At 45.0% G+C, this 15,257-nt stretch overlaps 1 protein-coding gene across 1 annotated transcript in view; it reads left to right on the top strand.

Annotated features, from left to right (window-relative positions):
- Positions 1–618: 618 nt before the first annotated feature.
- Positions 619–15,257, top strand: part of LOC105505383 — a 56,572-nt gene continuing 41,933 nt past the window's right edge. The window contains exons 1-2 of the mRNA XM_011933200.1: positions 619–675; positions 1,301–1,421. Of these exons, the coding sequence (XP_011788590.1) occupies positions 619–675; positions 1,301–1,421 (178 nt within the window). The remainder of the gene's footprint in view (positions 676–1,300; positions 1,422–15,257) is intronic.

The raw sequence follows: 15,257 nt of genomic DNA on the forward strand, positions 1-15,257 counted from the left end.
ACAGAACCTGATTTTTTCTTTTCTGCTTTTAAAGAAGCAACATGTATGATTTTTCAGAGGATAGTATGTGATGTTCAGTGAGCTTTAATTAACCTGGCCCATGACACTATGTACACGCTTAGATGGAGAAATAAGATCTCGATTTTATTTGAGGAAATTCAGAGCCCTCTTGCACTGACAGGTGATTTCAGGAGAGACAATGACATTAACATTGAGCCAGCTCCTGATTGTACAAAATATGAAGCCATTCTTTTTTTTTTTTGAGACGGAGTCTCGCTCTGTAGCCAGGCTGGAGTGCAATGGCACGATCTTGGCTCACTGCAACCTCTGCCTCCCAGGTTCAAGTGATTCTCCTGCCTCAGCCTCTCGAGTAGCTGGGACTACAGGCACGTGCCACTATGCCGGGCTAATTTTTGTATTTTTAGTAGAGACGGGGTTTCACCATGTTGGCCAGGATTTCTAATGCAACCAGGTAAAAGTAATTAGCAGGAGAAGGGAATGCTTGGCTTTGGAGGACTCATTTGCATTGCGAAGTATTTCCCATTGGTGGCTTGGCCAGGCATTTCTCTGTCTAGCTGTGTAATGGTCTCAAGACTGCAGAGCATATTCACGCACAGCATGGACACCACTTCATGTAGGGGGACTGGACTACCTAAAGTTGGAGGAAGGGACCCTGTGAGTAAGCATAACCTCCTCCTGGGAACTGCATGGCAGTGGGCCTGCAGGTGGGGAGGAGAGGGTGGGCGCTCACAGGGCAAGACAGAGGCTCAGCAAAAAGAACGTGTATTGTGGCTGATGCCACTGTCACCTTTCCAAACTTGTTTCTGAAAGGCATCGCATGGAGAGGGGATGCTGACAGGGATGACACAGTCCCAGCTCCAGAAACACCATCAGCTGAACACAGGGGTTTTTCATTTCTGTGTTTTTTTATGGAGGTTTAGGGGCTTAGTAAACCCCTAAGTAAACCTCTTTATGTGTATTTTTTTTTTTTCCTGGGGATAAACCCCATACCTTTTCTCAAATCTTCAAGGTCCATGGCCTCTCAATATGTAGAACCTTATGCTAATAACTGCTCCTGGGAGACCTCTCTTCAGGAACTGACTTGACCCACCTTCCTACCAATGTCGCCGTGGACAAAAGGAAGTCCCTAAATGTGCTCGAGCCTGTCTGATCCAGCTCCTGTGGGAGTCCGTGTCCCTCTCTTCACCCTGTGCTTCCCTTGTTCTTCTCTTCCTTCCCTGTCCGTCTTTGGCTTTGCCGCCTCTTTTCCCGTCCCATTGTTTTTCCTCCCTCCTCCTAGGTTCTCACATCACTTTCGTGTTTGGCTCTCCTGCAATATGGATTTGACATATTAATCATTACAGCAAGCGCTAAAATTCCACTGTGCTTCATTAATCTGGAGGAAAATACTATGTCAGCTGGTAAGTGCTGTAGGGCATGCTCATATGTTTTTCCCGGGGTCCAGGATAGTGGAAATTTATCCGTTTCTATGAGTAACAAAACAGCAGGCCATATGGAAGGCCACAGTGAGCACGGGTGGTGGACGGACACAGGGAGGGTGGGAATGTGAATGGGCACTAGTCCTTGAAGGCATTAAGTCACCCATCATGGACCCTCAAAGACCCTGGGCTGTTCAAGAACTCTAGTCAGAGAGGTTGAGTTGTAAAATCCTCTTAGGATTGCCAAGACCAGAACAGTGTGACTTTAATAAGGTTAAAGTTTGGCATTTTTATGGCTTTCATTATGATAAGGTTTTCAGTCACATGACAGGGAAAGAGCTAGAGAGGGTCCGTCCAAACGTAGCCGGTCAGACCTCAAAGTGTGGCCAGGCATGGCCTCCTGCCAGCTCCCCAGGGGTTCCTCATGCTGCAGCGCCGGCTTTCTAGTTGCAGTTTCTGCCCTGCACGTGGAGAAAGCCTGCTCCTATCTCTGGCCTCTGGGACTAAATGGGGAAATGAATTCAGGCAGCTATTTTCAGACAGAAAGAGCCCTTGGCTGACTTAGAAGCAAATGCCCCATTCTTTGGCCAAAGGTGTCACCCTGACCTTGGACAGTAATTAGGCCACCAGCCACAATGAGAGCAGAAGAGATTGTTCCACTCCCAAAGAACTGAGGGGGTTCGATGTTTTGGTTAATACCCTCCAGCCTAGAATACATACTCTATTGTCCATCTGGATCTGTCCGTCCTTCAAACATCCACTCCTCTGGGAGACCTTTCCTAATTTCATCCTCCCTTTCTGGCCCCAGGAAGAGTTCACTGCTTCTCACTCCCATGGAGCTTAGGCCATACTTCTCAAGCAGCAGCTTTTTCAGTGCGTGAGTTCCTTGAGAAAGTGCCTTTAGCCCCACTAGACCCATAGCTCTCCATTCACGATTCACCTGTGCCTTGTTTTTCTTCTAATACTCAGCCCATAGTAGGGTGCCTAACACACAGTAGCTGTCCATAAATGTTGACTGAGAGAAAAATTTAGCTGGAGACACATCCCTTCCACTGGGAAGAGGGCTTAAATGTCATGTCCTCCATGCTTGGATCATCTTTGCCCATGAAGAACAGGAGAAAGTTTAATTTCTAAATAGGTTACTAGTTTCTCGAAGTTGGAATTTGCATGGGTTCATGTATCTATCACATCTACCAATCATGTGTCCACTAGTGTAAATTTCAAATGCATTAATAGTCTCATCTATGTCCATTGTGTCATAATGTCGACTTATTTAGAAAATTCTTTATTCAAACTGGACAATTCAAACCAACACCATCAATTATATACCTATCCTGTGTCACAGCCAGCACTAGGCCATTCAGAAATACAGAATTAAGAAGTCCCTGTCCACAAGGAGCAGAGTCTGGTAGCCAAAGAGATATAGTTAAGTGTTAAGTGCATATGAGGTCATGGTTTGCATGCTGGCTGTGTGCTGCCATGCAGGCACACAAAGATAAGGGCACAGCATATTCCCTTGAGAAGTTTATGGTCCAGCTGAGGAGCTGAGCCATTCACTAATGAAAAACCCCAAATCGCCGCTGAGTATGTACCAGGTATACAGAGACCCCTTAGACCACAGCTCCCAGGATCATGGTGGGTAGCCCCTCTCTGGACCCACAGGTATGTGAGAACCACCAACAGGAGAAGGGCTTGGCCCTTCCTATTGCTTGGAGTCTGATGGACTCCAAAGGCCACTGTGTTTTGGTGCAGAACTGGAGTTTTTCTTACGGGCCTGAGACTGATCTGAAGCATCAGTGCTGCTATGGAGCGGAACTGACTCTTCAGCTAGGCCCTGGGAGACCCCCCCCATCAGGGCTCCTTGGATGAGGGATGCCCAGGCCTGGGCTTGACCTCCCGCCCTGCTTCCAGCACACCCTCGGCTCAGAACGGATGCTACAGGAGGCAGGAGCATTGGTGGATGACCTTCAAAAGTAGGCAGTGCTGCTTAATGGGGAGGAATCGCCCCCACTTCACCTCCACAGCTCGTCTTATAAGCTCTGCAACTGGAGACAAGGGACCAGTAGAACTCGGAGGACGGCAGCGTGACACTGGAACTGGCCTCCCATGCTGCTCTGACTGGCTTTCCCCGAGTACTCGAGATGTGAGAAGACAGCCAAAGTCACCAGCAAGGGGTTGGGGGCTGAAAATTGTCCCCTGTGCTTGACCAAGGGCCAAGGGACAAAGTAGCAGGGTCCAAGGAGGCACCTCTCTCACATGGAGCAGAATCAGGCTCTATAAGAATAAGCGTTCTCAGTTGGAGGCCCTCCCTGCCAGGGGGAGGGCGATGCTGCTCCCAGCCATCACAGTTCTCTCAGCTGAGCCAAGAAGCATTTCTCCTTTGCCCCTGGCCACTCCTCACTCGTGAATGGGGAGCGTGACTCACATCTGTGGGGAGGGCAGGCGCAGTTAGGTGAGCCTCATTCAAATGCCAGGCAGACGCAAATAGCACGCTTTCCTATGAATAGCTTCCCCAGCTGTTCTGCGGGAGGCTGAGTGCGTCCTTATCCAAAGTACATTTGCCCTGTTCTTATTTATGAGCCGCATCGAGAACCATGGGCTGCCTACCTTTGGCCCCTCAAGGCCAGCTTTGTGTTCTTTGTTCCCTAAAGTCTCACCCAAGTGAAATATTAACTGCTGGTGGGACAAAAGGGCCTGGCGCCTCTGAAGGCAGGGCTGGTGAAGAAGGATGCCTGGAGGGGGTGTTGTTCCCTGACCTGGAATTTTCCATTCCCCTTGTGCTCACATGACCAGGGCAGTGTTTTCTTCAAGTCACAAAATGAAGATGGCTGCCAGGGTGGCTGGTGCTAAAAAACCGGATAGTGGTGGCCATGGCTGTTAATGGCACCATCATCACTGATGATAATAATCTCAGTGGCACAGCGTGATGGAAGCTGTTAGGCCTGAGTGCCAGGAGGCCAGGGCCCTGGCCATGGTTCTGCCTCCACAGCAGCCTGGAGAACCTTGGGGAAGCCACTAGATGCCTTGGCCCTCTACTCCTCAGCTGTAACACGGGGAGGCTGGGAACACAGAGGTCCGTTCCTGCTCTGACAGTCTCTGTGTTTATGAACTGCATTGATAGCTGGTCACAGTAGCTGTATTGTTTTATCTGTGAGGAGTTATTAGGGTGCACCCTCTACTGCTTTTGTACCTTTCTTTTCCTTCTTTCCGTCTGCCTCACTGTTTCTTGGCCTCATTCCCTTTATCTTACTTCCTTCATCTTTATCTTCAGGCTGAGGACTTCTAAGCTAGACTACACACTGATTGTCTTTTGAATCAAGAGGGCTCACCTCTGCCACTTGCTAGTTCTGCCACTTCCTAGCTATGTGACCTAAGCCAAATTACTTTGTTTCTCTGCATATCAATTTCTTCATCTATAGAAAGGGAATCGGGTTAGGGCTTTCGTAAATATCACACATAGTGCCTTGTATATGAAGGTCCATGGATAGAAAGCATGACATGTTTTTGTTTGTTTGTTTGTTTGTTTTTTGAGACGGAGTCTCGCTTTGTCGCCCAAGCTGGAGTGCAGTGGCCGGATCTCAGCTCACTGCAAGCTCCGCCTCCCGGGTTTACACCATTCTCCTGCCTCAGCCTCCGGAGTAGCTGGGACTACAGGCGCCAGCCACCTCGCCCGGCTAGTTTTTTGTATTTTTTAGTAGAGACGGGGTTTCACTGTGTTAGCCAGGATGGTCTCGATCTCCTGACCTCGTGATCCGCCCATCTCGACCTCCCAAAGTGCTGGGATTACAGGCTTGAGCCACTGCGCCCGGCCGGCATGACATGTTTAACATGTGAAAGTTGGCATACATAAAGAACTCATCCTTCTTCCTGGAGACCTCCTTCTGTCTGTTTCTGTTACCAGGGATACTGTCCTCCAAATTACTGGGGTTTGGGCTTGATGTCAGCTTGCCTTTTTTGTCACCTTGTTCCCTGCAGTACGTGTCTCCAGAAGCCTTCCTTTCCATTCCTGTGAGGTCTGACAGTTGTGGGCAGAAGGCCTGCAGGTCCAGGGCGTAGCAGGGGCCTTCACCGTCTGCTGAGGTGGGGGTACTACCTTTGGGAATCACTGGAAGTTTTACTCACACAGGGACTTTGCCTGGGAGTGGTGAAGGAATTGGTTTAAATCATTGTTGACTGAGCAGGATTTCCTGAAGGTGAATGTGGACCTCATTGACTGGAGTCAAACAGACCTGAGTACACTTTCTTGGACTTGCTGCTGACCTCCTTACTGTCCAGAGTCTACCTGGTGTGTTCATGTTCCCTGCACACTGCAGGTTGTACATGAGAATGTCTTTCAGGGTGACACTGGCTTGAAATTTAAGGGAGGCAGCCAGGTGCAGTGGCTCACGCCTGTAATCCCAGCACTTTGGGAGGCTGAGGCAGGCAGATCCCTTGAGGCCAGGAGTTCTAGACCAGGCTGGCCAACATGGTAAAATCCCATTTCTATGGGTGTGGGAGCCTGCACTTGTAATTCAAGCTACTTGGGAGGCTGAGGCATGAAAATCGCTTAAACCCTGGAAGTAGAGGTTGCAGTGAGCTGAGATCATGCCACTGCACTCCAGCCTGGATGATAGAGCAAGACTTGTCTCAAAAAAAAAAAAAAGAGAAGAAAAGAAAAAGAAAGAAAGAAAAGTTAAGGGAGGCAGGTACTTCCAGAATAGCCCATATTACTCTTTGGGAAAAAATTTTTTTTAATTGTTTCCTCTGGAAGATGTTGCTCTGTGGGCACATAGCTTAGTGGAATATAAGCTGGGTTTCAGTACTCACTTGCCCCCTTAGTGCAGAGCCTTTGTGCAAGGTACAACCTGCCCAGTCTTAAGTGAGACCTTAACTCCCATTCCAGACCCTGGCACTCACTCATTAGATTCCAAGTTCCATGAGGACAGGGTTCATGTCTCCTTCATCAGTGAGGCCCCAAGGCCTAGCAAAGGGCCTGGCACAATGCAGATGCTCAAGAAATATTGCTGGATGTTGAATGTATGGATGAATGAATGAACAATGCCTTGTAGCTAGGAATGCCTGGTGTAATTGGTGCCAAAGAACTCTGAGGGCAATAAAGTGGGGCAGTTAAGAGCATTTGCTTTGGAATTAGAAAAGACTGAGTTTGGATTTTGCCCTACCTCTTAATAGATGTATGATCTTAACTGAGTCTGACTTCCTTCATCTTTAAAATAGGGGTATAATAACACCTAACCCATTAGTGTTATAATGAGGCTTCGATGAGATGATATATGTAAAGCACATATATTAGTGTTTGGCCAATGGTGAAGTTGTAAATGATGCTTCCTGGAGAGCACTAAGGATAGCATTTCCCCGGGAGCCTCCCCCTCCGAACTGCTTTAGGGTTCCCATACCAAGTAGCCTTTCCAGTCATTCTCAGTGTGCATCTCGGATATGGAGTGAGGTGGCTTGCGGCTGCAGTGATTTGTTTGCTCTTGGCACCCATCCACATAAACTAACTGGGGCTCCAAAACCCATTAGGCACTCAAGCATTCCGTGCTTCATGCATTTCCCAGAAAATGCTTGATTTCTGTTGGTTAGATTACAAATATCTTCCACGATTTACTGCTTCCCATTACTGTACCCCTAGTTGCTCTTTTTCTTGGTTTTGGAGACCTGCCACCATCGTTTAGCTGATCTCATGCTATCAGCAAAGGCAAGGAAAACAATAGCTTCTCTACAGGACTTTGCCCTCCCACAGGCTTGGGGGCCACAGATCCTACATGCTGGGCTAGAAAACGCATGTCCCCGGCTTCTGAAGATGTTCAGTTGAGAAATATAATACAGGCACACACTCACTGTTGCTGCATCTGTGTTTTTGAAGCCCACAGCAGTAGTCCAGCTGAGAGCACATCAGGAGTCTATCCTTCAGCAGTGCTGCAAGTGGGAATTTGTGAAAGGCTCTGCTGAGGAGCTGAAGAAAAGTTGCTAAATCAATTCAGACTGGAGGGGGAGAAGTGGGAGAGGATTTTTCTATCACTGGTTGCATACGTCCTTGGGGACTTAAAGATGATCTTGACTTTTTTGAGCCTGAAAGTTGGCTATTTTAAAACATCAATATTGCCCCATGCTAATTCATCAAGAGATCAGGTGACTTTGCAGGGGTGGGCAGGTGAGGGGGAAGTAAGGTGTGGTAGAGGGGAATGTTTATGGAATAATGAAATGGACACAGGATGGGGGGGGTTGGGGGCTTAAAAATGTAGGTTTAATCTCTGTTTTGTCCATCAGTGGTTCTGTGATCAGTTGATGTGACTTATCAGCCAGGGCCTCTGTTCCTCTGTCTGTCCTATGGGAGCAACACAGGGATGTGCAGAAATTATTTCAGGCCATAGATTTGAGTGCGTGTGCAGCACACAGAGGGTGGGAAGCCACTGCCCCTGCAGTTGGCCAGTGCAGGCAGTATGGGTTCTATAGCCTCTACAGGGCCCAGGGGATGCTTCTGAAGAAGGGAAACAGAAAAGAGAGCTGTAGAAGATTCAGAGCCTTATTCCAGGCAGGTGCTCTCATCTTGATGATTCAGCCAGGGAGCTTGTCCTTCCTGCCCAGATGACAGGATTTCATGGCAGGCATTAAAAAGTTTCTTCTATCATAAAGCAAGTCAGTTGTGGGTAGTAGGGAAGGGAGGAGGGAGACAGAGCAGGCTCTGGAGAACACGCAGCCCTAGTGTTGATGTTGGGTGAGACGGCATTGAAGCATAGGGTTGGGGAGGTATAGAATGCTCAGACTGCTACAGGAAGAGGGGAAGGCAAAACGGGAAAGGGAGGTGAATCAGGCAAAGAGAGTGAGCCCTGAGGATACGCAGCTGAGCCCTGGTGATAGCTGACATCCAGCTGCTGCAGAGAGAGTCTGAGTTTCCCCTGTAATCTGTGTACCAGGAAGGCAGAGCTCACAGGGTGGGGGCCCCCAGGGCTGGGAGCTGTGGGGGCAGGCTGAAAAAACTGATCAATCAAAATAATTTATATTTTAATAAATAAAAATTAATGCAATAAATCATGATGCATGAAAAAAGTTAAATAAAGACAGAATGTGATCCCGCAACTTGTATGACCTGGTCTTACTCATCTCACCCTAGTCTGAGCCCTGTTGGCTTTTACCTCAGCAACTGAGCAACTTTTTGATGAAAACTTTCCTATTCAAGTCATATTTCTCAGAGACCCTACCCATGGTGTCTTAGGCCATTTTGTGTTGCTAGAACAGAATAGCACAGAGTGGGTAATTTATTTAAAAAAAAAAATTTATTTCTCACAATTTTGGAGGCTGGAAAGTCCACTCTCAAGGTTCTGGCATTTTGTGAGGGCCTTCTTGCTGTGTCATCCCATGGCAGACAGTGGAAGAGCAAGAGGGTGTGAGAGAGGGAGAGGAAGGGGGCAGAACTCATCCTTTAATGAGGAACCTACTCCTGCAATAACTCATCCACTCCCCCAATAGCAGCATTAGTCCAGAACCCTAATGACCTAATCACCTCTCAAAGGTTCTACATCTCAACACTGTTGCATTGGAGATTAAATTTCCAACACATGAATTTTGGAGGATGCATTCAAACCATAGCATGTAGTAACTTCAAAATGATTTACTCTTTACTGGGGTAATACCATTAGTGACTCCAAGTAATCCTCTGATATTTTCTTGTTAAAGAAATTAAGTGTACATAACATTTACACCCATTTTATCCCTGTTGGGGACAGTCCACGGCTCCCAGGAATATGCATGCTGGGTAAAAAAGGTGCACTTGAAATATTGGAAAGAGGATGCTACATGATTTGATACATTGAAATATTGACTTGAACTGTATTGTTTGCAAATGGTTTTATTTGTATATGTTCAGTTTCCTGCGTCCTCACTAACCAGATATTAAAGGTTAGGGGCATTCATTCATTTGTGCATTCAGCAAACATTTATTAAGCCTCTACTATGTGCCAAACATTTGCTTGGTGCAGGGAATACAGAGGTAAACGACACAGGCCCTGATCTAGAAGTGCTCAGAGACTGATGGGGGAGATACTTGAAGGACAGAGAGGGTGATGAGGATGATGTTCAAGGATTTTCACAGGATGTCTCAGTGCACAGGGGCTGAATATATAACAATACAGAGAGGGCTTCCTAGCCTGTAGGGATGTGTGGGCACTAGAACTTAGCTAAGGGAGGAGAGGAAGGAAATATTTCAGGCAAAGGCAACTAAATGTGTCGGGCAATGACTTCCTAGTACGGTCAGGGTGCCAAGGAATAAAGCGGCCAGGGGCCATGCCATCAGCACACCCCTACAGGCCACTCCCAATAAATCTACATCCATTTAAAAATACTAGGCCTAATATGCTGGCTGACTGGATGCCGTTTGTGAGTGTATGTGCAGCACCCTGCCTTTCCCGCCCACAGCATTTATCACACTGCCTGTGGCTGCCAGCATCCTTGTTAGTGTCTCCCATTGGGCTGGTAGCTCATGATGTAGGGATGGTTCTGTCTCGCCCACTATTGTAATACCAGTGTGCAGCACAGTGTGTAGTTCCAGTAAGTGCTCAATAAAACATGTGTTCAATGAATGAATGAATGAATGAATGAATAAATGGAGGTAAAAGCACCAAGTTCAAGGACTCCCAAGTCACTTAGCACCTAGATTCATTTATATTCCTTTTATGTTCTTTTAATATTATCTAATGTGTAGACTCTGGATGTAGCCAGTGTCCAATACACAATTTTAATGAATTATGGTCCATTGACTGGGAACACTAGACGCATGGGCTAGGCCTTATCTAAGATCTGGGAGACCTCTCATCTTCCCTCTCCTGCCAACAGGGTCCATGTGACAATCATTACTTGTGGGATGAACCTACGAGGTTAATAATTATATTCTTCTCAACATGACAAACTGCCATTGTCTTTTATGTTTAGCTTTCAAAATAAAACTTCAAGGAATTAAGAACAAAATTATACAATCATAGATAACATCAATGCAATAATTAAAGGGTAGGTTAAAAATTCTCTACTTCAATATTTTCTAACCATTCTAAGCAGCTAAGTAATAGATATTTTAATGAGGCAAATGTATTGTTTATTAGTTTGTAACATTCAGGGTTGACAATACCACAGTCTAGAGAAGTGCAACCTTAAGGCAGAGATGATGAAAGAATCCCTAATTGTTAAATCCTAGGACTTCCATTTACTTTTCATAAATCCTTGGCAAGTTACTTATTCTCTCTGAGCATTTCTTCATTTGTAAAACGGAAAGAGTAATACCTGGCCTACTTACCTTAACCAGAGCTATTGTGGAGATCAGATGACACAATGAAAGTCAACATATTTTATGAACCACAAAGTGCTATACTAGTATGAAGAATTATTATTAGTTATTTGCTGGATCATATTCTTACAAAAAAGAAATGTGAATAGTAATCATATAAGATTCAAAATTGCTAGATTTCCAGGGACATGGCGTGGTAGATAAAGTGCCTTTCCACAACCCTTCTTCTTCCACCAACCCAGACTTAAAGACTAAAGAGTTGGGAAAATTGATAGTCTTCTAGAAACTTTGTTTAGTAAACCAAGTAAACCAAGACAGTACAGCTATTTGATTGAAGACTTGGAAACACTCAAAACTCTGTCAAGGTAATTTTGCTATAATCTTAAGCAAACAGGCCTGAATGTGATTGCCTGTTAGAAAGCAGGAACCAATGTCTTCTGTTTTACTTTCCCAAGTCAACTGTGAGGTGGCAATGTGCCTCAAGTGTGTTCTACAGGGAACTCACACCAAAATTACCTGTATACTGGGGAGAGGACGTTGTATATTGGGGAGAAGGGAAGGAGGGTGTTGTTAAGATGCACATTCCTGAGCCCCACACCCCAGAACCATGAATCAGAATCACTGGTGATGAGGGCTAGAAGTCTGAACTTTCAATACATACCCCAGGTTTCACAACAACTACTTTTTAGAGTCTGTCTGATGCCGATCCACCTGGGGGCATCTCTTCATCTTAAGGCTAAAACAACTTTGGAAAGATTTCAGAGAGGAAATAAATAATTTAGGGAAAAAGGACTTCATCATAAAAAAATTAAATATGTATAGGATTGACTGTATGAAGTCATGATTGTGGTTTATAAATATTTGAAAGGTTCAAATTCAAATGATAGAATCTAAATGTTTTATTCAGGTACCAGACGGCATAAGTAGGAATAATGATGAAATGACATAAGCAAAGAGAACTGGGGCCAGATATCAAGGAAAACATCCTCACAGTGTAAAAAAAAAAAAGTTCTAGAATCATTTCAAATGGTCAAGTTAACCAAAATATTAGTTCATTTAGTGGAAAAAATTAGTTGGGCAGCAGTTGAAAAAACAACCAATTGAGTGGTTAAATTCTCTCTCTCTCTTTTTTAAACTATTGTTTTGATGTCTGAAACTTTCTGATCCTAAGTCATATAAATCTAATTTTTACTTCATAAGTAAATACGTAACTCATGAAAAATGTTTTGGGTAGGAAGTGCCTGCTAGTCCTAGCTAAGATCTAGGCTTAGGAGAAGCAGAAAGTAAGCATAAAACTGCCTGGAGCGCCATTACTTCCCCTTCTGGGAAGAGTGTGACATTCACTGAGAACTATGTGCCACGCTCTGTCTCATTTAATTTGCCCAGCCTTGTCAAGTAGATGTCATTTCCATTTCACGGATGAGGAAAGTCAGGCTTAAAGAGTACAAGTTAGTAGGAAATGAAAAACCTGAAATTTAAACCCTCATCCGTATAACACCAAAATCCCTGCTTTTTCTCCTCAAGCAAGTACTGGGTACAAAGCACTGTAGTCACCACTGGTATCTTCTTTCTGTATCTAAAGATTGTCAAAGTGAGCTAACAAGTAATGACTCATACACATGATCAAACTCTTTCCAGAGTGGGAAGCTCTGTGAGAAATTACTGTGTTTTTCTCAGTATCCTGCTATTGTCCACAAAAACTTGATATTTTTGAATGCTAGCAAGGACAGAGTTAATGGGGTGGCCTATGGAAGGGAATCCACTTTGGGCAGTCTTCCGGGCTAAAAGGAGGTCACAGACCCAGGAGCATAATAATGGAAATATGTCCCTCCCTATTACCACTCCTCCCTCCTTTTCTCTTCACCATCATCTTCCTCTTCTTCCTCCACTAACAATCTTATCCCCATCATCTCAACACCACCTCTATCATCACAACCACTGTCCATTGTCATCGTCATCACCATTATCATCAGCACTATCATTACCGTCATCAGCATCACAATCATCACTGCCACTATCTTACCATCATGACTGCTACCACTAGTACCACCATCACCATCACTGATTTATGGAGAAAAATTGAGTTTTCTGTATTTGATATTGTTCATGAATACTACTCACCACCACTCCCATCCCAAAGAACCCCAATAATACTGTGTGCTAGAGAGTTTTTATAACATCAGCCACACTTTGTGGAGCACGAACTAGACCAATTATACGAACATAAAAATGAAACTGAGCCGTAATCCCTCACCACAGTCTTAGCAAAAAACAACCATGTACCAAATTATTAAGACTTCAAAACTCCTTTAAAAAGAAAGCAGATAATAAACAGATATAAAGGAAGCTCAGCTTTCTTCATACACCCCTAGGGCAGCCCCTGAAGCAACAGAGTCATTAGGTTGAAAGAAAGAAGCATCTGATAAACCCCAGACATCCTGGTGCCGATTTGTGTCTCTCCCTTTCTGGTCTGTGCAGAGCTCAGAGACAGCGTCTAAGAGGGTGGCTCAGAAGGTGGCTCAAACACAAACACATTACGAATATAGTTCTGCAGTGAAGACTAGCCCCACAGGGAAAGCTGAGACTCAGGAACCTGCTGGCATAAACAAGGGGCAAGGCTTGGTAGCAAATCAGAAGACTTGGTTTTGGAAGCTGAAAATTTACTTCGGCAACAGGAGTCCTCCATGGCTCCCTAATTGTGCTCTTGCTGGTGAGGCCTGAGAAGCCCTCTTGGGGCCTCTGGGGCTTGTAACCAGCCCTGCTTAGGTAAGTACACTGTGCAAATAAGCCCTCTGGGGCTTACAGACGTGTAAATAGCTCTCCAGCTGACCTTCAGATACAAACTCGGAATTTAAAACACTAATTTCAGATCCATGAGTCCAGAGAGGGTCTGGGGCTGGAGGAATGGGGGCCCCCAGAGAAGGGGTCACAACATAATTCGTCAGTGAGCCGAAGGGCAAGCCATATGAAAGAGGGGAGGCAAATCAGCCAACGGGTGTGAAACCAGCTCCCACAGGACCTGGAAAGAAATGGATAATCAATACAAGGGCAGTGATTGCTCCAGGAAGCACAAGTGTTGCTGACAAAGTTAAAGGGGAGCAAAAGGGAAAGGGATGATTGGAGAGGGAGGGAGAGGGAAGGAATGAACAGGCAAGGTTCAGAAGGGAGCCATGTAAGTTAAGTATTTTTCAAGAAACTTGTTATAAGGGGCAAGGGGTAAAATTTCTTTGTTGCCTGCCCTGTCCAAAATCACAATGCAAAATGAAGTAGCGTTGCACAATGTCATCGATGTTAACACTGCTGAACTGTACATTTAGAAATGGTGAAGACGGTAAATTTCATGTTATGTGTATTTTATCACAATAAAAAGTAGGAAAAAAAAAACTAAGTAGGATTAGGTGACAATCCCAAAGTACTGGGATATTCTTATCAATAAAAGAAATGGAAGGTAAAGTCTTACTGAGAGCATGCATACTGAAAGCACTTGGCCATGTCTCCCCATTTTGACATTTTAGACATATCCAAGGCATCGGGGAGGAAAGCGTTTTCAGTATGGATTGGCAAAATCTCTCTTCTCTATGGATTGTTTTGGCTTTATGTCTTGACCTACCCTTCCAGGCATGGTTGGCATGGACACTGGCCCCTGTGTCTTCCCCAAGAGTTCCCCATGCCTTAAATCCTGCAAGAAATGACGCTGAGTCATGTTCTCACAACGCGGTCTCCTTCAAAGGAGGAATTTTTCCTTCCTGGATGATGCCCCAACTAAGAGCCTTTGTATTGCTATAAAAAGAGGCATTGACTTTTCAGAGTTGTCCTTCCTCCGAAAGCTCTCTTTTTCCAGCATGGCAGCCTCCGTGCCCACCATCTTATTTCCTATTCTAACCAGTGGAGCCCACAGGGGAAAGAGCAGCAGGCTTTTGGGGTTCAGTTTAAACAAATGATGTGGCGCAGTGAGGACGACTGGGGCAAGAAAAAAGCTTGTAGATAATCTGTAGTTACCATCTAACTTCCTGCCAGTTTTCTAAAGAGATTATGTGTTTTTATTTTAAAATTTTACGATTATCTGTTATTTTATGCAAAATAGGCACGTCAGTGAGGTAGACAATAAAGTGAGTTTCTAAAATGCAAAATCCATTTCTCCACTGACTTCATCATGAGACTGCAGATGTGTTCCTACAGGAAAAAAAAAATCCCCCAATTATTGGAGATAAAAATTTATCACAAGAAGAGATTAAGTTGAGGTCAGTTCTGTGGCAAACATAGTAATCTGTTATTCTAGCAAGATTCTTACCTGCCTGGAGTCAAATGGTGAGGAATAGGGTGATGTGGTTAAAGGGTCACAGGATTTGGAGTTAAGTGGGTTTGGATCCTAGCTCTGCCTCTAACAGGTATAATGTTAGGTCAGCTAAACTCTGAGCTTCAGTTTCTATTCCCATGAAAAGATAATAGTCATACCTATTTTTGTAGGATCCTCAATGAGGCTTAAATGAGACAAGTTGCTGGGCACACTGGCTCACCCCTGTAATTCCCGCACTTTGGAAGGC

This window comes from Colobus angolensis, unplaced genomic scaffold (genome assembly GCF_000951035.1).
Source record: "Colobus angolensis palliatus isolate OR3802 unplaced genomic scaffold, Cang.pa_1.0 Scaffold124, whole genome shotgun sequence".
Lineage (NCBI taxonomy): Eukaryota > Metazoa > Chordata > Mammalia > Primates > Cercopithecidae > Colobus > Colobus angolensis.